At 56.0% G+C, this 25,000-nt stretch overlaps 1 protein-coding gene and 1 long non-coding RNA gene across 2 annotated transcripts; both read right to left on the bottom strand.

Moving 5' to 3' along the window:
* Window positions 1-2,056: 2,056 nt before the first annotated feature.
* Window positions 2,057-10,177, bottom strand: EMILIN1 (elastin microfibril interfacer 1). Its single transcript, XM_007108398.4, has 8 exons — window positions 9,554-10,177; window positions 8,490-8,615; window positions 7,807-8,027; window positions 4,401-6,329; window positions 3,915-4,031; window positions 3,500-3,517; window positions 3,203-3,340; window positions 2,057-2,768 (listed from the first exon to the last, which is right to left on the bottom strand). The coding sequence occupies exons 1-8, from the start codon at window positions 9,721-9,723 to the stop codon at window positions 2,431-2,433; spliced, it is 3,057 nt and encodes a 1,018-aa protein (XP_007108460.1). The 5' UTR covers window positions 9,724-10,177; the 3' UTR covers window positions 2,057-2,430.
* Window positions 10,178-16,678: 6,501 nt separating this feature from the next.
* On the bottom strand, window positions 16,679-23,074 carry LOC114485306 (uncharacterized). Its single transcript, XR_003678774.2, has 5 exons — window positions 19,758-23,074; window positions 18,558-18,670; window positions 18,204-18,250; window positions 17,576-17,706; window positions 16,679-17,203 (listed from the first exon to the last, which is right to left on the bottom strand). It is a non-coding gene; the product is annotated as an uncharacterized lncRNA (long non-coding RNA).
* Window positions 23,075-25,000: the final 1,926 nt, after the last annotated feature.

The following is a 25,000-nucleotide window of genomic DNA, read 5'->3' as shown; positions in this document are numbered from 1 at the left end:
GGTGTAAAAAGATGCTCCAGGCTCAGCTTGCACTTCACCTGCCTCCATCTTGGAACAAGCCATTTCTCTAAGGATTCCTGGTCCTCTTAGGGGAGAGTAAAAACCTCTTTTGGGGCTTCCCTGGTGGCCCAGCGGTTGAGAGTCCGCCTGCCGATGCAGGGGACACGGGCTCGTGCCCCGGTCCGGGAAGATCCCACATGCCGCGGAGCGGCTGGACCCGTGAACCATGGCCGCTGGGCCTGCGCGTCCGGAGCCTGTGCTCCGCAACGGGAGAGGCCACGGCAGTGAGAGGCCCGCGTACCGCAAAAAAAAAAAAAAAAAAAAAGAGTAAATACGGGAACCACCAAATTACTTTTCAACTTCTATCAGACAACCAAGAAGGGTCTCTTCCACTATGTTGTTCACTGAGTATTGTAAACAGGACTTCTGGTAAACTTCTGGAATTCGGCACCAGGGAAAAGTCTGTGTGGCTCATGAACCAGCCCTACCCATAACTCACAGCATCTCCAAATTTGCCTGCCGCGCCAGCAAGCCCTGAGCTACAGTGAAGCTCAAACACCATGGTTTTGAAAGTTCTTGAACTAACTGCACATACTTCTTATTGTAAGCTACCTCAAAAAACGTTTTTAAAAGACACAGATGAGATATATATGTGGTAAATAAATTAGAAGTAAATGCTGGTGATAGGCGAGTGCACAGTTCTCGTTAAAAAACTGGTTCTGCACTTTCCTAGCTGTGTGCCCGTGGATAAATAACTGCGTCTCTCAGGGTCTTTACTTGCTTAGCCTACTCGGTAAAATGGGGATAATGATGTCTGACACGGTCCCGGGGTTGAAAAGGGAACTGGAGAACACAATGCTATCCAAAGCCTGGATCTTACTACTAAAGGCCTCAATTCTTTCCCCGGGCCCCCAACCCCCACCCCCGCTCCGCAGCCCTGTAGTCTTGGCCGCCTGGTACAACGCGGGGCTGCAGCGGCCCCTAGGGTCTCCGAGGGGCCCGGGCGCCCCTACCTGCTGTCCGTGTCCTCCTCCGGGTATTTGTCCATCACACTGATGATGTCCAGCACCACTAGCCCCACGCACAGAATCTGTTTCTCTTCCATGATGCTGCTCCCGGAGCTTTCTGCCCGCTCGGCTGACGGGGTTCCTCCCGGGCTCTGCCTCTTATCCCGGAGGATCGTGTCCCAGCTCCCGGAGTCTGCCCTGGCTCCTCCTCCGCGTCCCGAGCTCCTCCTCCAAGGAGCCTCCTGCAGCGGCGAGGGGTGTAGTGGGGTGCAGGGGACGGAGCCGGGCTCTTGCTCCCCACGCGCATCGACCCCAGCGGGCCTGGGAGTGCAGACCCCGCGGTCTTGGTCCCCGGCCTCCCCTCAGCAGGTTGCGTGGCCCAGGAGATGGCTACGCCTTCAAATTCTCGCCCTCAGTTTCCTCACTTGTCAGACGGACTCCGAGCTAATACAAGTCTCTCTAAAGCGCAGCTAGGCAACCTCATGAATGCCAAGAGAAAGTGCAGCAGAAGGGCATCCCTCGTCCCGCCCTCTCCTGCACCCGCGGCTCCCTCTCCAGACCCTAGGCCCACGGGTTGAGTCTGGCCTCGCAGCTGCGGCCCGGACCCCGGCATCCAGAGCCGCGGCTCGCGCAGTCCCTGCTGTCCCGGCCCGCCCCCGAGGCCCAGCCAATCCCAGCTCGAGGCCTCGCCTCCGCCGCTGAGCAGCTGGGGCACGCAAGATGAGCGGCGGAGGTCACGTGACGGGAGACACCGCCCAGCGGCGCCGTGGTCTCGGCTCCCAGCGCCCTCTGGCGGACGCCGGCGGAAAAGGCGCGACCAGTAGTGGGGCCCGGCTAGGGCTCCAAGCCCCGGGCGCACTTCTCGCCCGCGCGTCAAGTGCAAGTGCAGGCAGAGCTACCCCTGCCAGAGCGGAGGGCGCGAGCGGGGTCCGGAACCCGGGGCTCCCTCACCCCGTCCCCTGTATACGCCTGTCTACCCCTGAACACATAGTAGAGCAGACAGCTTGTTTAGTTTAGTTTTTTTTTTTTTTTTAGAAAAACCAAGTGTCTTTATTCCTGAATAGTTTAGTATGGTGGTGGGGGCCGGAGCCCCCTCGAGAGAGTCCCGGAGCCCAGGGATTCGGCCTGGAGGCCAGTTGGGGGAGCAAAGTGTGCGAGGATTAGCCCCTCCGCAGTCCGAGTCTTGCAGGGACGGCGATCAGGCCAAAAGTCTGGACGAGGAGACCCCAGAGTCCCCGACCCGGCGCACTCCGACCGTGGGAAGGACGCTGCTCTGGGCGCCTGCGCTGCTGCGGCGGGTACAGAGACGGCAGCTTGCCCCGGGTCGGGGCCCTGTCCCAGGCGAGACGCCCCGGAGCCCACCCGCCCCGCTGGCTGTTTGGCCGGCGTAGACACTTCGGGCCAGTGGGGCCCGGCTCCCTGTCTATGCCTCTTCTAGCTCCAGGTCCCCGTAGAGCAGGGCTCCGCTGAAGATGGTGAGCGGTTCCTCCGAGTGTGCCAGCTGCCCCATGACCAGGTCGATGCAGACCGTGTCCCCGGCCTGCAGCGGCAGGATGAGGCTGAAGACGCCTAGGGCGCCCGGGCTGGGCTGGCTCTCGGCCACCGGCTTATTCTCCAGGCCCTCAGGCTCGTAGCCACCGGAGTCTATGCGGGCCACGCCCAGGTTGGAGCGGGACAGCACGGCCTCCACTTTCTCGTGCCGGTGCCCAGTCAGCACCGCGCTCAGCAAGTAGCGTCCGGCTAGAGGCGCCGTGAACACGCCTGTGGACAACAGTGGCAATCAGGAGGGAGACAGGTGGCAGGGGCCGGGAAGGTGTCCGGGAGCCCTTGCAGAACTCCTGGACTACGTGCGGAGGGACACTCTGGGTCTTTTCACCTCTCTTCTACCAGAACGTGAGCTCCACGGACGGCAGGGAAACCAGTGTTTTGTTCAGTTCCGCTTCCCCAGCACTTAAAGCAGTGCCTGGGCAAGAACAGGCCCCCATAAAGAGCTGTGCAATGATAGGCTTTTCCCTCCCCACCTCACCCCTCAGTCCAAGCTGTGGTGAGAATGAATAAACGAAGGAGAGAACAGGGGTCTCCCCAAACCAGAGAATGAAAAGACTCAGCGTGCCTGAAACGGCAAGAATGGGGACATATCACTGCACAGCCTCCCCCGTTCCCCCCAGTGCCCAGCTGCCCACTCCCAGGCTTACCAGTCTCTGGATCATAGTAGCCCCCATCGTTGAGCAGGACTCTGTCGAAGGGCACTGTGCCTGGTTCAGAGCGGGGCAAACTCAGGGCAGCTGAAAAGGCCACCCGGGGCACAGAGGCTGCTGGTGCCCCCTCTGCTCCTGGGCGGGGTAGGGAGGGTGTCAGAGTGGACGCTCGGTGCAGGGCTGCCCAGCCCCCTTCCCCTCCTGGGTCTCTACCGCCAGGGCTGCCTGAGGCCTTCCGTCCTCCAAATCCTAGTTCAGTTCCCCGCCCTCCAGCACTGAATGAGAGGAACTTACCCTGTTCACCCTGGGGACCTGTGGGAAGAAAAAAGGGAGCAGTGAGAAGTAGGGCAGCTCTCGCTAAGTCACTCAGCAAACATCTGCTTTCCCACCGTGCCAGGTGCTCTGCAGACTCCAAAACAGAACTGGGCGTATCAAGAAAAGGAGGAAGAGATAGGGTCCCTTCTGTTCAACCTTGTAGGCTCAGCCATCGTCTTCAACACAGCAGTGAGGCCACCACAGCCAACTGGCCAACACAGCGACTATCCTAGCTCCTGGTCACTTTCCTAGTCACTGTCAGCCATGTAGGAGCCCCAGTTCCTTGCCCCTTCCCCCCTTCTCTGGCCGGTTCAGAGTAGAATGTCAAGCCCGGGGCAGCCGGGGTTGGGGCTGGGAGTAGCCCTGACTGTAGCAAGGATCTCAGCCCACACACCTGGTGGTCCGATGGGCCCCTTTTGTCCATCCTTGCCTGGAGGTCCCGGAGGTCCGGCAGGGCCTGGGGGTCCCTGTACCCCAGGAGGCCCTGGTGGCCCAGCCTCACCTGCAGGACCTACAGTGACAAAACTAAGTTGAAGGAGAGCCATAAAAAGGAGTTTCCAAAGGACAGGGAAGGTGGTGGATCCAGGGACAGGGCGATGGGGCCCCTCGCTGCCCATGCTGGGTACCTAGCCGGCAGAGCAGCACCCCTCCTCCACCCACAGGCCTGTCTGAGCCGTCAGGGGAGGGCGGGGAGCTGGGACCTTGGATCGTCTCTTGTGGACAAACCAAGCCCCGGGACAGAGGTGGGTCTGCAATTCATGCTGGGCAGGGCAAGGAGAAAGTGGACGAGGTTAAGGCTGGGCTGTCGCAGGGTCAGGGGAGGAGAAAGGAAGGACTTGAAAGGAGTGCCCCCAGCCCGTGCCTCCTCTTGCCCCCTCACCAGTGAGGTCCTTCAGACTGAGCTGGTGAAGCCGGTCCTCCAGGAGCAGCAGGGAGCTGTTAAGGGCGCCGAGCCGCCTGCCCAGGCCGGCCTGCCCCCCTAGCAGCTTCTCCAGCAGGGCTGCCTGTGTCTGGCTGGTGCTGTTGGTGTCCCGTAGCCCGGCCCAGAGCCCAGCCACGTGTCTGGAGAGGCCTTCGCGCAGGCCCTGCAGTCCCCCGGCCACCGTGTCCAGCCGCTCACAGACTCCCTCCAGGCGGCCCAATCGCCCCTCTAGGCTGGGGCACTGGCCGGCCTGTGCCTGTCCCTCTTCCAGGCCTCGGAAGCGCTCCTCACTCTCTGTAGCATGCTCTGTGGCCTCCTGCTGCAGCCTGTTAATCTCAGAGATGATACGGTCCTTGGTGGCTCCCAGGTCAGCCAGATCAGCACCCTGGCCTTCCACTGTGGTCTGGAGCTCATGCAGTGAGTCATTGAGGGAGCTGAAGGTGAGAATAACCTCGGAGAGCTCTCCCTGCAGGGCCTGGAGGGCTGAGCCTGAGCTGCCCCCAAACACACTGAAGCCATCCAGAGGCCCACGGCTCGGTCCCCCAACACCCGGGCCGGCCCCAGGGCCCCGCGGGGGTAACAGGGGGCAGGAGCAGCGCTCCACACCATCCCGAAGACGGCCCAGCTCCTCCTGGACACCACCGCAGGTGCCACAGCCCTCATCCCCACGGGCCTGCAGCAGCCCCTCCAGTTGGCCCAGCCGCGCAGCTGTGAGATTCACCTGCAGTGTGAACTCTGCAGCCGTCTCATCCAGCGCATCGACACGACCCTGGAGCTGGCCCACGACCCCTTGCAGTCCCTCCAGCGCGGCCTGCTGGGCCTCCCCAGCTGCCCCCAGCTTGTGCAGGCCTGAGCCCACCAGCTGCAGCTGCCCCTCGCTGTCCAGCACCCTGCGCTCCAAGGCACTAAGGATCTCGCTGACCTGGGAGCCCTGCTCGCCCGGGGCCCCAGAGCAGAGCTGCCCACATGCCTGCACAGCCCCTGCCACCTGCTCTTCCAGCAGAGCCAGCCGCCCCCCCAGCTCCCCGCTCACATTGGCCAGCAGCCCCTCCAGCTTCTCTTGTTGGCCCCGGGCAGCAGGCAGCCAGTGGCCCAGCCCCCCGGGATGCCCCCGCCAGCCCTCCTCCTGCTCCTCCAAGGGGCCCAGGGTGGAGTTGAATCGGCCCTCCAGGCGAGCGAGGCGGGACGCTAAGCTGGTGTAGCCTGGGGGGTGGCCCCCTTGCCCAGCTGCTACTCCCAGGTTGGCGCCTCGCCGCCCGCTCAGCACTGTCACCGAGCCAGCCACTACATCCAGCCTCCGCTCCAGTTCGGCCAGTCGCCGGCCCAGCTCTGGAGGGCAGCATTCCTGAGGGGGCCAGCGGCCCAGGGCCTGCCCGGCGAGCCGCCGCTGCCGCTCCTCCACGGAGGCCAGTAGCTTCTCCAGCGCTCGCAGCCGCTCCCTGTCCTCCTGCTGCTGCCGGCGGAAGCCATCCAGGCCCGCCAGGCACACAGAGCAGGACTCCTGCAGCCGCTGCTCCAGCTCCCGCAGCAGCTCCTCGCTGTGGCCGGGAGGGGCCGGGCTTGGGCCCAGAGCCCTGCTGCCACCGCTGCCACCACCACCGCTGTGATGGGTGTTGAGATGGCCCAGCTCCTGGTCGTGGGTGGAGACGCGGTTGTCCAGGAGCTGCAGCTGCTGCTGTATCTCGTTGAGTGTTTCGTGCACACCGGGGCGGGCAGCTGCATCAGCGGGTTGCTGCCTCCCATTAAAGGCTGTCTCCACAGCTCTCTGGACGTCTTCCGTCAGGCGCCCACTCAGTCCCTGCAGGACACCCCGGAGGCCCTGCAGCTCCTTCGTCAGGCTCTGCACCTGCTCCTCCAGCTGCTGCACCTTCTGTGACTCCCCAGGTCCTGGCAGAGAGGGGAAGGCATAAGGTCGAGGGGCTAGGCCTCAGAGCTCAGTGCCTACCTCCTAGGTCCTGCTCTCCCCAGCTCCAACAAGAGGGCAGCGGTCCCAGCTGATTCGGCCATTCCTTAGCTGCGTGACTTGGGCAAGAAAAGATGGTAGGAAAGTCCATTCACTGAATGCCTTTAAGCCACACGTGTACCATGGCTCCTTCCCGCATCCAACAACTCCACTGTGCAAATACCATTAGTTCTTCCCATTTCACAGACTGGGAAACAGAGGACCAGAGAGGTTAGTTAATTAACTGGGCCATGGATTACAAGTTTAATAAGTGGCAGAGCCAAGTTTCAAACCCAGGTCATCCATCAGACCACCAAGGCCAGGTCCTTTCCACCTTCCAGAATGCCTCTTAACTTTATGGAAACTGTTTCCACATCTGAAAAAAGGGAATGATACTATGTCACTCCCTCAGGGTGAGTGAAACGCAAACATGGGGTAGAAACCTCTCCACAGCACTACAGGGACAAACAGGGCTCCGAGGCAAGCTGCGGGGGATCTGGCTGGATGGTGGGAGAGTCAGCCAGAAGTTCCTGTTTCCATAATTACGGCACAGCTATCTCCCTGGCAGGCAAACACAGCACATCTGCAGTGCCGGGCAACGGGGACTGCTGCATTCTGGGACCTGCAGTCTCCAGAGGCCACCGAGGGGCCTGGAACCTGTAGTTGGCTGCAGTGCATGCTAGGACTTGTAGTCTCATCTGTCTATGCCCTTGGACCAAGCTTCTCCAAGGAATTGCCCCTTCCTCCGCAGCTGTTCCCAGCTAGGAAGTATCTTGGCCACACGTGGACGTGAACGAGCACATTCTCTTTTTCTGACTTCCTTTTCTCTGGGTCTCCACTCAATCTCTCTTCTCTGTGTCTCTCTCTCTCTCACACAACACAGCACATCTGCAGTGCCGGGCAACGGGGACTGCTGCATTCTGGGACCTGCAGTCTCCAGAGGCCACCGAGGGGCCTGGAACCTGTAGTTGGCTGCAGTGCATGCTAGGACTTGTAGTCTCATCTGTCTATGCCCTTGGACCAAGCTTCTCCAAGGAATTGCCCCTTCCTCCGCAGCTGTTCCCAGCTAGGAAGTATCTTGGCCACACGTGGACGTGAACGAGCACATTCTCTTTTTCTGACTTCCTTTTCTCTGGGTCTCCACTCAATCTCTCTTCTCTGTGTCTCTCTCACACACACACACACACACACACACACACACACACACACACACACACACGGACACGGACACGGACATATTCTCCCTCTCTCTCTCTCTCTCTATCTCTCTCTCTCACTCTCGCTCTCACGTGTGGGAAGGCATCTCATTAACTCCCTTCTGTCCCCTCTTCTGACCTGGAGCAGGGGTTCCCCGCAGCAGCCTGGCCCACGCTTCCCCCAGCACCGTCTCCCCCTCCTCTCCCCAGCAGCTCCCGTACTCACCTTCCCCGCCCAGTCCACTCAGGTGGCTGCCCGCACTGGAGCCCGAGAGGTTGGGGCGGGCGGGCCGGGGCCGGGGGCGCGGCGTGGTGGGTGCAGGGCCCAGCGCCGGGGCAGGGCCCTCGGCACAGTCATCGCCCCCGTACCCCTGGCAGCACCTCCACTCCATATCCGTGACTGTTTTGTAGGCCACGCGGTAGCGAGGGCGGAGGAAGCTGCGGTACCTGGGAGAGGCAGAGAGAGGCCTCTTGACTCCTCCCTGTCCTGTAGTGATCCTGGCCCTGTCCTCAGAGATGGGCAGCCGCTGGTGGACTAGGCCGGTCCCTCAGGCTGGGTCCCCCTTACTGACCAGCATGTGGCCTCGCTCAGTTGACAGTTTTCAGCGTGTTGGCCAAGGGCCAAATCCCTATTCTTCCTCCCCTTGTCCTGCGCTGGAACTGTGGACTCCTCTCCTTGACTGTGACCCAGCCCAGAGAAGGCCTTCCGGGGGCTGGCAGGGTGGTCCAGGTAAGTTTGCCCTCGGTATTCCACCAGCCAAATTGCTGCCTCAGCATCTCCTCAGCTGGCTCCGACCGAAGCCCCCGGTCCTGCCCCTTGCTACCTGCTTGGTTGGTACAAATGCCCCCAGTTGGCCGCCCTAGCCCAGCCCCAACCAAGTGCACATCCCCTGGTGGGGGGGTGCTCACATGATGCTGTGGGAACACTGGGGCTGGCCCCAGCCACAGGGCTGGTAGTCGGGCTTGATGAAGGTCTCCACTCCATCCTCAAGGACACAGCTCACTGTCCGGGTCACCACGTAGGCACACCAGTTCCTGCAGACACAACCCCACGTGGGCCCCAGATCCAGAGACACACGCCCCCAAGGAAGGCCCAGGGGGCTACCAGAGGGGCTGAGGGAGGGTCAAAAGATGAAGGGCCCCTGGGGACCGGTGGGAGCCAGGGCTTTGGCAGGGGCAGCTCCCCGCCGCCTTCCTGCGCAGCAGGAGTCAAGAAAGACTTTTCAAGATGGGGACAGGAGGTGTAGATGCAGAACCACAACCACGAGATGTTGATCCTCGTGGCTGGGGGCACCTGGGGAGCCTCTGAAGCCATGCATTCATTCGTGTCCCTTCTGTCTCAACCCCCAGCTTGGCGTGGCCTCTGTGAACCGACTGGCCGGGTCCCCTGGCGATCCCCTAGATGCTGGCTTCCACCCACCACTCAGGGGAGAGGACGGGGCAGGCAGGGGTCCAGCTCAGGGTTAAGGAGAGAATAAGCCATTGATGAGCCCTGCCCGCCTCGGGGCTCGAAGTTCTACACTCTTGGCCCCGTTCAGGCCAGACTCTGGTCCGTGTCGGCTGGAGAGCCACAAGGAGCAGAGGAGTGGCGTCAGAAGCGTGGATTACTGGATGGGGCTGAGGGGAGCCCTAGAGAGGAATGAAAGGTCTGCCGAGAATCCCAGGCTGGTATGCAGCTGGCGGCTGGCAGGACGGCCTGGCTGGTGCCCCTCAGGGTAATTTCCCTGGGCACCTAACGTGGAAGCGGATCTCCCTGAGGTTGGGGGGCACCTATCTCTTCGGGGGGCCCTGGAAGTGCCCTGAAGGAAGGCGGGCATGTAAAGAGCCACCTGACGGATGGGTTTCCTCTCCCCCTTCCCTGCCCTAGGCGGGGACAGCCCAGAAGAGCCGACCCAAGGCCGGGGCCAGGATACACACCTTCTCCCCCACCCTCCCACCTACCTCCAGCCTCGGGCTGGGACCCAGACTCTTACCTGTGGCGGCTGGCAGGCCGGGGGGCACTCTGGGCCTGGGGTCCCCCAGGGCTGAGGGCCCCGCCACTCCCAGTGTAGAGGCTGTAACCGCGAGGAGGGTAGCTAGCTGCCCCCACGGCTGTGGTCAGCAGGCAGCAGAGGTAGCAGCTCCAGAGGGTTCCGGGGGCCATGGCGGGGGCGCTCCGTGGTGGCCCTCAGAGGCACATCCTGGCCTGACCACTGGCGCCTCTGCCTGGAGCGGGGGATACCGCTGCTCCGAGGGACAGCAGGTCCTGTCCCCAGCTTCCTGCCGGCAGCCCCCAGCCACACGCCTCCTCCTTGGCCGCCTGGCCTGACCCCTCTCCCCCTCCTCTTTCCTCCTCAGGCTCCTATCTGTCCCTCCCTCGGTTCCTTCCGCTCTCCTCTTCTCCACTTCTGAGGGGGGTTTGTTCTCTGTGCCCCCCGGCCTCTTGTGCCTGGTCCCTGGCCCTCTCAGATGCTGCTTCCTGGGCCTCCACCGCCTCGCCCCAGCTGGCCCTCCTCTGGTCTCCCTATCGCTTTTCCCCAGTGACTGGATCCTGAGGGTGACAGGGCTTTGCCCCTGTGGCTGCGCAGAGGCGCAAGAGTGGCTGCGGGGCGGGCCCTGGCCTCCCGCCTCTCTCTCTCCCTCCCTCCCCTCCCTTCCCCCGTCTGGCTGGCGGTCCAGCCTCCCCCTTCCTCCCCCCACCTCTCCAACCATCGTGCGCCACATCTGCTTCTTGTTAACTCCGGGAAAGAGAGGAAAAAAAAGGAAAAACAGAGAAATGTGGAGTTGCCCCCGGGCTTGGGGCCAGCCTCTCAGACGGGCCACATGGAGCGGAGCTGGGGCCAGAGCTGGGGAGGAGGCCCAGGGCTGGTCGCTTAGACAGGGAACGGGAGCTGGAGCCACAGCTCTCCTGGGGCCAGGGCAGGCCTACCCTGGGAGAGAAGACCTCAGAGAGGAGCCCAGAGGGGAGAGGTGGAGAGGAGAGCTGTAAAAGGAAGAAAGAATCGCAGGGCTCAGCAGGACAGTCACTCACCATCTAGTCCAGCTGCCTCCTTTCATAGATGTGAAAATTGAGGCCCAGAGTGGGAAAGTAACTTGTCCAAGGTAACACAGCAAGTCAAGAGGAGGGCTCAGATTAGAATATAAATGGTACCCAGGTCAGTGGCTTGGGAGGGAAAAGGAGGAGAGGAGTGAGGGCTACTGGGCCAGGGAGGAAAAGGAGAAGGACTCCACTGAGGCAGGCAAGAAATTCAGAGAAGCCAGAAGAAGAAAGGAATCTGGAAATGGGGAGTAGCCTTCCGTCAAGCATGGAGAGGACATGGGCAAGAGGAGAAAGACTTTCATTCTCAACAGGCCAGGTGAACATGGGTCTCAGACTTGCCTTGGAGAAGGTCAGCCATGAGTGGGGGAGGGGAGGGAAGGAGGGAGGTGAGTTGGGCCCTATCTATTTAGCCTGAAGGAAGTCACTCCCTAGAGTGGAGCCAAGTCTGATAGCCTCTGAGGCAGGTAAGGAAGCTGACTCAACCACCAGCCTGCCCCGTAGGCTCTGTCAGAATCTGTCAGCCGGCCCCCCTCACCATCTGGCCCCCAGCGTTGTGTTCTGTACAGGTCTCCCTGCGTGGTGGGCCGCTTGGGAGAGCCAGGCAGCAGTACTAGACAGAAAGGAGGCGAGAGCCCGGTGTGTGGGCGCTGCGGGGGTGCCTGGGTAGCAAAGGCACGTGCAGGACTCAGTGAGGAGCCGCTGGTCCTGCTGGGGAACAGGACACAAGCGCCCGACAGAGAACGAACACAGGGCAGGACAGACAGAAGGCCAGATGGATGCTGTGCTCCGGGTAAGAGGAGGGGAAAGATAGCTGGCTGCTGCGGGGACCCAGAGAAGAGCTATTGGAAGAAAGAGAATCTGATAAATGTGGAGGGGGGGAGTGAAGAACAGGGCCAAGGCGGTGGGGCGGGGGGAGAGATTTCAGGTTGGTGAAAGCGGTCTGTCTCGGTTTCCTCATCTGTAACATGGGAATAATCATAGTACCCTCCTTCCTAGTTTCGTGTGGATTAAGTTAATCCATGTGAAGCATTTAGAATAGGGTCTGGCATGTGGTAAATGTTAGCTCTTCTTTGTGTCAGCAAGTCAGAGAGGTCGATTGTGGAAAAATCAGGGAGAGGTTCAGAGACTGGTTAACAGCTTGGGTTACAAGTTTTTGAGTAGGGGGTCGATACACATGCCGAAAGAAGATATTCTCTCGGCAAGAGCAATGGGCAGGGTGTTAGGGCACGAGGATGCTGGTTCCAGCTCCTCCTCTAAATAGTGTTATCACTTTGAGCAAACCCCCTGACTCCACCAGGGGTCTGCCATCTTTCTATCATCTCAGGCCCCTTCCAAATTCTACATTGCAAAGTGATGCAGACTTGGAAGAGAAGGCTGTGACTGCTTGGTGACTGCCTGGGTAATGCGGGACCAGATGAAGGGGGACACCACAGAAGCTTCCAGGGTTTGAGCCAGGATGAGTAAATCGAGAAGAGGAGCAGGTTTGAAGGAAAGAAAGATGACCTTCGTTTGGGCATCCTGAGTTTAAGATGAGAATAACACATCTCAATGGAAATAAACGTCCAAAGGAGATGCTTAGCAGTGTGGGTCTTGATTCTGGGAACCATTTGCAGGGCAATAGTTGGAAACTATAAGAATGGATGCCACCAAATCTTCAATGTGAATCTGAGTGATCTGCCTCTGAGGTCCTATGGCCCAGAATATGATCCTGATGACTGGGAGAAATGTTGGCGAAAAGACAGGATGGTGAAAGTAAACGCTGGAACCATCAGAAATGGAAATTTGTGGCTGTTCCTTAGAGGTGAGGGGATCGGCACCTAGGGAGACTTGAAGGAATTGGTCCTAGAAGGTCCTGATTTCAAAGTCGCTGTCAGTGGAAGGCAGCAGCTTAGGCCCTGGCCCTGGCCCTGGCCCTGGCAGGAAGCTAACTCACTTCCCCTGCAGGTGGCCCTGGCTGCTGCCGTGGGTTTGCTTTCTCTGCTCTTCCCTGTCTTCTCCGTTCAGGAGCTTCTGGCAACTTGAAAAGTTATCCCAGCCGTCTTGTGACTACCCAGTTGTCACCGGCTCCTTTGCCTGCCCTCTTAAATTACAAAATCTGTTGTATTTTAAGTGTGTCAAGTCAAAAATGTTGTCTTTGAAATATAATGGCAGTAGGTTGCATTTCATTTAGTCCTGTAATTAGGAGCCAAGACCTAGGGCCTGCCATGAATGTTTAGAGATCTCAAAGAAGTCAGTGGGTTCACTGGGGAGGCCTGAGGTGTTGGGCAAGTAGGCTGCAGTGGAGACTAAGGTTAGAGGGAACGCAGTGGTGGCGGTGGTACTGATAGGCAGCCACAAATTTCCAGAGAGACTGGAAGAGAATTCCTGAGACCAAAAAAGGCTAAGAGTCCCTGGGGCACTCGGACAAGATCTATTTTATAACCTCTCCGAGACAGATTTCCATGGGTCTAGTGCCAATGGGAAATCTTGGCTATACCGGGCAACTAACTCATTCAGTCAACCATCACTGATGGAGCAATGAACTCCTGTGCCTGGGGCCAGCGAGATGGGGGCCCCAGCAGTAAGGAGCATTTTATGCCTACCACCCTCTGTCAGAAGACTGAATAGTGGGAGGAGAAAGGGGGGAATAATATCAACCGGGCCTGGGTCATGCCAACCCAGATGGGAATTCCAGCTTGTGGGGACTCTTGAGCAAAAGTCCACTCCTGCACAAATGCACACATTTCCTTTTTCCTTCCAACCCTTCCCACAGGTACAATACTTTAGGAGCCAACCTCCCTGGACGCAGGACCCAGTGCCCCTTTTCCAGGTCTTGTTGCTTTTTCACTCCTGAGCCTAATCCTGACTATGTCTTCTGCTTGAAATTGTCACACTACTCACAGAGATTAAGCTCCACACGTTCCCCGCCGCTCCACGTGCCCCCTAACCCTCTCTCTCCCCCTATTTCCCCCAGGATAAGGCTTCACCTGTCTCACTTCCCACATACTTTTCCACCCAAGCTTTTTTCAGGAGTTGTTAGCTCTGAGCTGGGTCCAGTTTAGTCCTGGAGACCATTTTTAACTTGGTTAAAATGTTCCTCCAGGCACTAGGCCAAATGACCCATTCAAGGCTGATAAAGACTCGCTGACCCAGGCACAGGAAGTTCTGGGAGGTGAAGGACATTTCTGGATGGTTCTAAAACAAATCCTTTTCCGCTTGCCCCTGACCCTAGGACAACCTATTGAGTCCACAGTCTGACACGGAGTATGGAACAGAGGAAGGAGGATCAGGTGACAGTCTCTAACCATCTGTAGAAACTTGGTCAAATCAATTACCTTCTGGGCCTCAGTTTCCTTCTTCATAAAATGACCTTGAAGGCCCCCTTCAGCTCTGAGAGTCTAGTTTACTTTGCACCTGGGTCAGCTGGTTTCTGGACAGCCTTAGAAAGCTGAAGCACTTCCAAGGCCTTCCCTTATGTCATCTGCAGTCTAGAAAGTCTACTTTCCAGGATCTAGTTGTGTTTCAACAGATCTAAAAGTTTGGTTGCACTTGGATCTGCTTCACATTTCCAGGAGATGCAAAGCATAATGTGTGTAATCCTTTAAGACCTAGACCCTCATTCTCCCAGAGCAGAGCTGGGAACAGAGTGCTCACTGAGGGGACACATGAGGGAGTACACGGCTGGGATTTCACCGTTTTGTGGAGGGAACATGGGCTTGGGATTCTAAACTGAAAACTTCTGGGAAATGGTGGGGGCTGGGTGATGAGAGGGGAGGCCAGGGAACTACAGACTGCTAAAGGCTGAGACCAAGCTTAGGAGTCAGTGGGCTGGTGCATGGAGGACAAAACGCTGATGCTCCCAGGCCAGGGAAGCCCACTCCGGGCTAGTGCACCCTTAGCTCACCGTGCACACAGGCAGCGAGTCGGTCCCCTTACCCAGCTGTTCCAGCCCCATAGCGGCTCCTGTAGTTTTCTTTGGCTCAGAGAAGCAGAGGCGTCCCCTGAGCCCTGGCCCCCCTCTACCGCAGAGCAACTGGCTTCCATTACCCCTGACAGCTCCAGAGAAACAGCCCAGCCCCTGGCCCCAGCCTGGCTCAGTGCCGTTCCCTTTTATGGTGAAGCTGAGGGAAAGCAAGGAGGTGGGGGGGGGGGGTAGGTTTTGGCTGGGCAGAGGGTTGTAGAGCCCCAGGCTGCCCCTCCCCTCACCAGAGACCCTCGGACATCTACCCACAGCCATCTTCCTTTTTTCTCCTCGGTGGCCCACTCTGCTTATAACCCACACGACCCCTCTTGCTGGTCCCAGCCCTTCCTCCTTTTCCCCCTCCCTCACATCCGGGGGTGGGGGGAGATTTCCCACTTGGCTGAAGTCCCACGGTTTGGGTTTTGATTCCGGGAGGGTCCGCCCTATTTCCGACGCCCACCTCTGAGAGTGGGATGGAGGGAGGGAATCCGGAAGGGAGGCACTGATCAGATCACAGGCAGGATCGTTCTATTTGGCGGATGTGGGGCAGAAAGGCTGGCGCCGAGGAGAGTTAGCCGGCCGCCCCAGCCCTGTCCCCATTCTGCACTGCCTCTCACCCCTCTCCCGGCCGCCCGGACCAGGGAGGGGTCCCTGAGGGCAGGGCGCAAAGGAAGCACCTGGCCGGGCCGGGAAGCGAAGGGTGGGCAGCAGCATGGGGGCCCGCGACCGAGAGGGGGGCCGGAGTCTAGGGTTAGGCCGAGCCTCCCGCTCGGTCCCGCCGCCGCACCCTCGCTCCAGCCCACTCCTCGGCTCCAAGGAGGCGGCCCCGGCGCCGCTAACCGTGTCCCGGACCACGCCAACAGCGCCCAGCTGCGCCGTGCCGCATCCGAAGCGAGCGTCTGCAGCCCGCCCGCCCCCTACGGCGGCCGGCCCCTCCTCAGCCCCGCCCAAGACCCCGCCCCTCGCGAGTGCGCCGCGGGAGCAGGCGAGATGTGGGGGCTAGGGAACCCTTACCGGCGGAGCGGCCGGAAGTGGCTGTGTTGGGACTGAGCTGGCGCAGCAAACTTCCGGCCCAGGTCTCCTGCCTCGAGCTAGTCCGCAGACCGTGTCGGAGCCGAGCCCTTCTGATCAGGTGAGAGGTACGCAGGCGCGGTCCATGGCCCATCGGCGGTGGCTGGGCCAGTGGGGCGAGGACGGGTCCTGGTCTGGGCGAGGAATGCGCCGGTCCGAGGCTCAGTCCCTCCTCTTCTCCGCAGCATGATCACGGACGTGCAGCTCGCCATCTTCGCCAACATGCTGGGCGTGTCGCTCTTCCTGCTTGTCGTTCTCTATCACTACGTGGCCGTCAACAATCCCAAGAAGCAGGAATGAAAGTGGCGCTTTCTCCGCCCCAGGTAACGGTACGGGGCTGTAGCGCCCAGCCCCAGAGAGTGAGTGGCGGGGCCGCGCCAGGGCGTTAAGGGTTCGAAACTTCAAATCAGAAAGTGTTGGGCCAAGCATGATACTGGGCCCCTTTATCCGCACAGAGCAGCGAGTGCCCTGCCCCCTTCCCCCTTAAACTGCTCCCTGCTAGAACGGGGTGGGTTGCCTAGACCCCCTCAGTCCCCATCTTCATGTGGTCTCCAGATGCCCAAGTTGACAGTACGGGTACAAGAAGGTACTGACACCCGAAGGAATAAAGGTACTGAGGATGCCGTCCAAGTAAGAGGATTTAGGCTCTTCACTTAAATAGTACTCACTTTTGTTTGTTTAGGCTTTTATTTAGGCATAATTTTTTTTTGTGAGGGGTTGGAAAGATAGAGAATTCTATTTCAGGGGCACAGGGCACCGATTTAGGGGTTGGCTAGTGTAGACCCAAGCCATAGAGAAGAATGGGATGGGGGGAGGTGTTGTATGAACGTCTTGTAAACCAACCCGTAAGTGTGGGTGAGAATTGTAAGGGGGGACGGGCTGGATGGGAGTTGATTCCTGAAGGATTGCCCCAGAGGAAAGCTGCAGCATTTTCCTTACCTCAGGTCTTTCCCCCTCTTTTCTAGGGTTCCAGGACATAGTCTGAGGCAAGATGGAGGGTGTGAGGGGCCTTCACACTTCACTTCATCCCTTCTACCCATCCCAACATACAAAGCAACTACACCTGGATTTTTCCAAACAACTTTTATTTCCTCAGTCTTCCTTAACCTTATGGAACAAGAAGCTGCCACTGAATAGGGCCCAGCATAGGGCTACTTTATTTTCCACTCCCTCCCCCCAATATAAAAATATAGATTTTTTTTGTGGTCCCAAAGTCGTGTGCTGTGGAGGGAGGGAAGGGGTGGCAGGTCCCTGCTTTGTCCTGTCTCAAGGTGATGCTCTGCAATGTCTCAGAACAGTGTGGCTGGCGTTCCAAGGAGTTATAATTGTCACATGGAATCAGGAGCTGAGAAAGGGGACTAGCACATTTCTCACTGTGTTCCCCATCTCGGGGTCATGTGCTGGGCATGAAGGTCAAGGCCTCAGACCCGGGGAGAAACAGTGAGTGGAGGAGATTTAGGGACAAAACAAACCTCAGTTTGGCCCAAGGGCCCCCCACTGTAACAAATCCGGGACTGGGAGTCAGACAGACTACGGGAAATAGGAGAAAAGGCAGGGGCAGAGCAGGGCCGTGGGGGCCCAGCCTGAGGCAGCCTGCAACAGAGAAGAGAGAGGAGTCAGGGTTGTGAAAACTCTGCCCTTCTGGTCTTTCAGCCAGGGGCTGGGAGATGAGAGAGGCAAGGCGGGTGAGGATAGGCAGGTTGAGCACTGCACAGTGGTCTGATAGGAATGGTCTGACCAGCCTGCTCCTTAGGCCTAACTAGAAGTTGTTCTCTTGTCTGTTGGAGTGAAGACAGACAGCATGATGGGGAAAAAAGTCAGGGACTAGGTTCTTAATGAAGGTACGTTTAGTCTTTCGGGGGTCAAAGGGAGAAGGGAGGGAAGAAAATGATCTTGAATGGCAGAAATGGGAATAAGGGGATAGAAGTGAGAGGTGGGGGTGAAGAGTTGGACCCTGGTGCTCACCGTGGTATGGAGCAGGGTCCCGGCTCTGGCTCGCTGCTCTCCCTGGTCCGGGGGATAGGGGACGTGGGGCCCGAAGAGCCTCTCATCCCTCTGTGAGTCGGCGGTGAGCCCCGGCCCAACCTGGGCCTAGCCTGTGTGGACAGGGGGTAGGCTATGAGGCTGGATTCTTCCATGAACCTTTTTGCTTCTAGGTTTCCTTCTAGTGTCCACGCGTATGAGTGTAGTATAGGTGTCCACACGGGTACTGGGACCTTGAGTTCCTGGGCACTGTTCCTAGCTGAGAAGGTAGGGCAGGATAATAGCTAGAAAACTCATGGGTTCAGTCTATGACTATACATTCCAAGCTCTACTTAACTAGGGGAGTCAGAAGGGTCCAGCATTTAACCTTCATGGCTATACCACGGTCAAGATCTGGCTGAGTAGAGAAGCACGGTGTGGAAAGATGTGGGAGGATTAGTAGGTCCACCTCAGAGCCTTCGTTGCCTCGGCCCCTGCCAGAGCGGCTTAAGCTTCACCTATCCAGTCAGCTTCTGCCTATTCCTAACTTCAGTCAACCTAGTGTGGGGATCTGGACTGAATGAGAGTTGGTGGCACAGCTGTTCCTAGGAGCAGCAACCAGATGTGTTACCTGGGGAATCCGGGACCCCTCCTGGCGGGAACTCTCCTCGGGCAGGTCTGGGCAGAAAGAGAGGAGAAGCTAAGGGCAGGGGCAGGCAAAGCCAAAGCTAGCAGGCTGAGGTTAGGGTATGTCTGGCAGGGATACTGGCATTGGAAGCAAGCAAGAGACCTGGCTGAAGGGGACGGGGGTGCAGCACTGGACGGACAGGCACTCAGGCATCAGAGCAGCTCTCTGCTGTGGTTGTGGGGAGAGGGTGTAAAGCAGTGCTGGGCATTTTCCCTCCCACTACCCAGGTGAACAGCGCCTTGCTGGGCTCTGCCAGAGTTGTTATGCTGGGGAGTGGGGAAGACCCAAAAACGTTACCTGCAGTCGGGTCCTGATACAGGGGATCCGAGGTCCAGCCCCTAGCAGGCCTTTCCCAATCACCACGACAGCCTCTGGTTTGTCCCCTGAGGATAGGAATGAGCAGCTACTCCCTAGGGAACAAAGGAAACTGATCTCAGGATGGGGCCATGGAGAAGAGCTAACTTCCTTTAGATCAGGGTTTCTCAATATTGGCAATACTGACATTTTGGGCCGGGTAATTCTTTGTTGTGGGCGGCTGCCTTGTGTATTTCGGCATGTTTAGCAGCATCTCTGGCCTCTGCTCAGCAGATGGCATTTCTTCCCCTGCCTCCTCCCCACCGTAACAACCAAAAATCTCTCCAGACAATTGTCCGCTGCCTGGCAGAATCGCCCCTGGTTCAGAAGCACGGCACGCTCTAGTCTGGTCCGTGGGCTAGAACGGTAACTTGAGCTTGAATCAGAACGCACTCAAGCTGAACCACTATGAATTTATAGACCTTAGAGTTATTCCAGTCACATATGTGTGAGCATTTAAGGATCAAGTCAGCAGCACCCAAGACTGGTGGATTCAGGGCTGCCCGTCGAAGAGAGTTAACAGGTTGGGAGTAGTGGGCTCTGAGGGAGGTAGAAGATGTTAGGCTGGAGTCTTAGAAATCATTCCCATCCAGTCCTTTACACAGCTGGGTCTATAATAACTTAAAAGGAGAGCAGACGGTCTAGGCTCTATGTGGATGATACGGTCACATAACATTTGCGGTGATGACAGGTGAAAGGCCTATGCTTTTTTCATTCTTCAGTTTTGTCTAAGTTGCCCAGCTCCTGGAGTCAGGGAGCTTGAATAAATAGCAGGTAGGAAAAGTCCTCAGGTTCCTCAAATGTAAAAATAAGGATTAAATGAGATAATGTGCTTCGAGCAGTGCCTGCCACATGGTAAACGCTCAATAAGTGGTAACTGTTATTACACAAAGATGTTCGCTAAACTCCAGCTTCCTGAACAAGGGCATTGATGTTAGGGATTTAGGATAATCCAGGAGGATAACTGATGCCGCTGGTCGGGAGTGGCCTGTATTACATCAAGTCAGGAATGAGGTCCAGGTCACAAGGCAGCAGAGCTGGAGGGATTTTTTTCAAGCCTAGTCAGGAGTCTGGCCTGTGCCCTGGGAGGCAGGGAAGGAAGGAGGTCGGCCAACCCAGATTTCAGTGGCGGTGGGTACAGACCTGATATGCTGAGTGAGCTGGGCAGTAGGCAGGAGCCCATGTGTAAAGAGGCTGTGTTAGAACTAACAGGAGTTGGGGACGGGGCCGGGCTGCTTGAAGTAGGGCGATGGGTCAGTGGCTGCTGCCGCCGTCTCCTGTCCTGGCTTCGGGGCTCTGAGTAGAAGGGACACAAGCAGATAAAAGGGCAAATAAGTGAGGCATTGTCACTCCCCTGCCCCATTGGCTTTCCCTTGTCAGCAGATGCCTGTTTTCAAGCTTGTCATCACACCAGCATCCCTCTTCTGAAGTAAGTCTAAGATGGGTAGAAAGAACTAATAATTTATTCCAGCTCTCCAGTTTTCATCCAGCCCTCATCCTACTTCACCTCTCTGGAGCTAACCAGCCTACTCACCCACCAGTTCATTCTTCTGGCACAGAAGTTATTGAGCTTGGCTTTCCTAGGTTCTCTTCCCCCAACTGCCCCTTTTCAGCTACTCGTCCTGCCCCTAAATGTCAGTGTCCCCCACCATTTTATCCTTGGTTCTCTCCTGCTCTGTGTACTCAGAACTCCCAAGTCTCCCTCTTGCCCTTTTTTTCCTGAACTGCAGTTCTAATTGTCTACTGACCGTTCCTACCTGGCAGTCTCTCATGACCCAAACAAAACTCGTTTTCTCCCCTCCTTCCTTTTGTTCTCCCTATCTTGGTGAAAAATCTTCTAGAAACCCTGTTTTATCTTTCGACTCCTCCCTCACATTTAGATTTGTGTTCAACCCAAATCTGGACAATTCTCCCTCTGCCTTCACTTGAATTCCTCCTTTATTCACCCTTGACATTGCCAGCATCCAGATACAGGTCTTGATCTCTCATCCAGGCTTTTGGAAAAAATTCCCCACTGTCCTCCCCAGCTTGAGTCTCTTCCCTTTTACAATCCACCCTTCACACAGGTGCCAGAAATTATTATTCTAAAATACGGACCTGATCAAAAGTCATTTTGGCTCAGGCGAGGAGGAGATGCTGAAGGTCTTTTAAAGGATAAAGTCTAAACTTTTTAACATGGCATTCAGAGCCCCACCCACTCTGGGTCCAGTCTACACATCCTTAGTAGGATGCTGACTTGATCCTTCACACTCTCTGCTACAGCCTCTAGGGCTACTAGCTATGTGGTTCCTCTGCAAAGTCTGTTTCCTCTTCTAGTGAAACTTTGGACATCTTATATGTCCCATCTCAAATGTCACCTCTGTGAAGCCTCGCTGACCATTAACAGTAGAATTAATTCTTCTCTTTTCTTCCATTGTCCTTTGTTCACTTGGCTAGTAATTGTTTATGGTTTCTGTCTCCTTAACTAAATATTAGTACATGTAAAGTACTTTTAATACTGCCTGGCACATAGTAAGTGCTCAATAAATGTTAGCTAATATTCTAATTGGAACTTGAGTCTCTTGAGGGTAGGGACCTTGTCTTTTCCAATACTGTACATCCCAGTGCCTGTAAAGTACTGCCTGGAAAACCAGAGACCTTAATAAACATTTTGTTTACCCAGATAGCAGACACCCACTCTAGACCGTAAGCTAGCTCAACAATCCCTGTCTAAGGGCATATGGTTATACTCTGTGGGGCAGCTCTCTTGGTCCCTTGTTTGTAGCTAGAGCCTCACTGCTACAGATTCTGAAAGGTTGGGGTCCCAGTGGGGTGGATGGTGAGGTAGGGAGATTCTCAGGCTTGGCAGGTCCTTCCTTATCACAGGGGGACAGCAGGTACCGAATGCTCTCAAACGGAATGAGCTATTAACCTTTGTGGAGCTGAATTCGATGGTGGTTCCACCATGCCAGTTGACTTCTAACAAAGCAACATGTGTTACATGTGAAAAGGCTCTAGCTACACTAGCAGTGACAAGGCTACTTCTGGAAGGTCCCAAACCAAATTTTAAAAAACTGATACTTGTATGAATAAGGACGAGAAGAAAGGGAGAGATCTCAGGATGGAAGCTACTCTAGCTTTGAGGAGTTTGCCAAGATGCTGGGTACCAGTTAGAGTCTAAGACCACAGACAGGAGTCAGAAACAACCAGACCTTAGGGGGCTAGTAAGAGTTGGCACAGCAATGCCAACAAAGCAACTGAAGTCAGACTCATGGCCACAGTCACTTAACTCGAAACATTACCCACCACCAATGACTTAGAGACACTGTAGAGCCTAGACCCGGGTAATTCTTTGGTTAAAACAGGGATGTCAAGATGACGTCAAGTGATAGTGCACAGTAGGCAGATATAATGAACTTCAATGACAGGGGGAAATAGCAGGAAATAGACGATCTGAGAAATATCTGTACACAGAAGGATGTTGAAACCATGTTAAGGGATGAAGCCTCACCCCACCCCAAGGAGGGATAAGAGAGCAGGCTAGAAATTGAATGAGAGCCTCTGGGACATTTGCAGGTTCTAGTAAGGAACTGAGTGGCACTTAAGATACAAAGCAAAACAGGCAAATGACATAAAAAATGCCAATGCGAAATGTAAGGATCAAGGGAAAGATATTAAGGATACAGCTCAGGAATCCTGCCCCTAAAGAGAGTTTCAGGGTAGGAGACAGGTTCTCGTTTCGGAGAGAGGCCTGATCTGGAGAGTAGAAGGCATTTGCAGGCATAACACGTCATCTCTTAAAAGACTGTCTTAGGGTTCGGGGGCTGCCTGTGAATTTGGCAGCATGAGCGCACAGCCCAGTTCCTCATGTTTTGGCGTCTGGGCGCTGGTATAATCCAGGCCTACCCAGTCTCCACGGTGACAAGAATTAAAGGGAGGAGCCCCAGCTCTCTTCTTTCTTGGCTCTAAGCTAGAGAAACGGTGCCTTGAGGCTGAGTGCAAGTGATAATGTGAACAGCTCTGCATCTAGAGGTTGTGAGATGGTGTTTTATGACAGTCAGCCCCTAGGTTCCATTTGGGAGAGGCAGGACAGTCCTGGGGCAGAGGCCTGAGACAGAGAGCCAGACGGACCTCACCATTGTATAAGTCAGAATGGATACGCTAAGGGCTCACAATTTTGAGGAGCAGTTGTGTAACCTGTGCCTCCAAAACATCTTTAGAACTGTCCCTACAGGTAGCACCCCAGATCTCACTGGATCCCTAGGAGGGTCGCAGACCTGACTTACGCCCTGTGAGGGGTGGACAGGCGAGACAAGCCTTCATTCAGCTTCAACTTCTTGCCTTTTATTTGTTCAACAAATATCTGCAGATCATTTAATAAGTGCCAGGCGTGGTGCTAGGTGCTAAGGGAATAGATGGATGTGTTAGGAGACATTTCCTGCCATCGCATACGTTTTACTCTATTTAACACAAAACTTTTGTTTGCAGGGGAAAAAGTAAAAGTGGTGATGGTGCTGGAGGCACTCTTCCTATGTCCTTTGACTCACTTCTCAGAGGAGCCTCCACTCACCATTGGCCTTCAGCTGCTCTATCAGAAGCTGCTGGTCAGCTGAGACAAGGCATCACAGAGGCCAGGAGAGAATTCTGGTAACCTCAGCTTTAAGTGCCAGAGCTGGGGCAGACTAGAGTGGCCATGGTAGGCTGATGGCTGAAGGCTCCCCGCTTTACACTTAAGTCCCTTGTCTTTTACACCAGTATCCCGCTGGGTAGGGTGGAGGGCTAGGGAGTAAGTTTAAGTTATTGAGTGAGACTTGCTTGAATCCAGGGCCAGGACTAGTGTGAAGCGAGTGGGGCGCCTAGAGTGCATAGTTTAAGGAGGCCCTCGCCTGACCCTGAGAGCGAGTGCCTTCTTAAATCATGCGTCCTAGGCACCTCACTGGCTTCGCTCTAGTCCGAGCCCTGTTTTCATCAATACGTAGCCAACAGAAGGAGGAGCCCGCTTACTATCCACCCTCTCCCCAGCAGGTCCTCCTCTGAGCTGTGTGCATCCGCTTTTGCACCAGGAAATCGCACACTTTAGCCGTTACATTAGGTGTTCCCCGGTGAGCTCTCCCTCCTGCTCCTCGGTGGCAGCCTCGGATAGTGCCCTCTGCGCTTCTGAGCCCCGCGGTCAGGGACGTGACCGCGGGTCTGGGAAGGCGGTCCTCGGGACCTATTTTGCAGCAGGGGGAGAACGAGGTAAGGAAGATCCTGGCGCTGTGGTCAGGGGCGCTGGGAGGCAAGGCTTTCTCAGGCTCTGCCCGCCTCCTGCCCCAGCAACATTCCTGCTCACCCCACGCTGGCTACTTTTTGGCTTCTAAAATGTCATCCCCCAGCCTCCGAGGACAGACCCTGCCAGACGAGTTCCCTGAACTTCTAACTTAAGCTTCTGGCTGGGCTACCTAGATCTTTTCTGAAATTTTCTGGGTAGCCCAATCTCACGTTCTGTTCTGGCCAATAAAGAATAGTCAATTAAACATACGGTTAAATGTGATAAAATTTTTATACATTAGTGGGAATTTTCTTATAAATAAGTTGGTAAGTCAAAAAAAAAAAAAAACACCTTGTCAACACAATCCCCGTTTTGGGATTTGGAAAGTATATTTATAGATGCTTTTATAGTTAGAGATAATGAGGGTCGTGTTCTTCCTATCTCGGAAGACAAAGTATGCCCAGATGTGGCAGAGGCCCAGGGGCCAGACGTGTGGAACCAGGGAATGTCACAAAGCTACAGCATAGGATAAATCACACAAACAGAATAAAGAAGTTTTTCTAAGGGTTAGTTGAAGATGCCATGTCCACATACCACAGCTGCGTCACAAGTCCCTATCCCAAGCCAGGGCCAGTCTCCCATCCTGGAGTCTTTTATCAGGGACTTTGAGATGAAGTGGTAAAACTGTAGCACCAGCAAATGCTCAGGAGGACAGGAGTCAAGATTCCCAGACCTGATCTTTCAACTCCTTACAGTATTCCTGTTTGGTATTATTAGGAACCTTCTTGACACCCTGACTTTAGAGACATAGTTTCTTAGTTCTTACAAATATTTATGCAAGTCCCTAAGGTGTCTTGGTACTCAGACCAGCTCTCTTTCTGCTTCTAAGTTCATTTACCTGGGGGAACATGGCTTCTCACTTGGTTTCACCTGTACGTGGATGACTCTTAGATCCAACCCTAATGTCACCTTTTCTACAGTTTGGCCCTTTTCCTGCCTGTAGGTCATCTCCATATAGCTAGCCCATGACATCCAAGCATGTCTAAAATAGATAAACTCAGCACTTTTCTTCCAACAATGTCTTACTGTCATCATGACATTTTCCTTTAGCTTGTAGCCATGAAGCTCTCTTAGTTTGTCTCTCCTTCCACCACCA

Source organism: Physeter macrocephalus, unplaced genomic scaffold (assembly GCF_002837175.3).
Source record: "Physeter macrocephalus isolate SW-GA unplaced genomic scaffold, ASM283717v5 random_1058, whole genome shotgun sequence".
Lineage (NCBI taxonomy): Eukaryota > Metazoa > Chordata > Mammalia > Artiodactyla > Physeteridae > Physeter > Physeter macrocephalus.
Note: the sequence above shows the minus strand (reverse complement) of the source record. Positions and strands in the feature narration are given on the sequence as shown.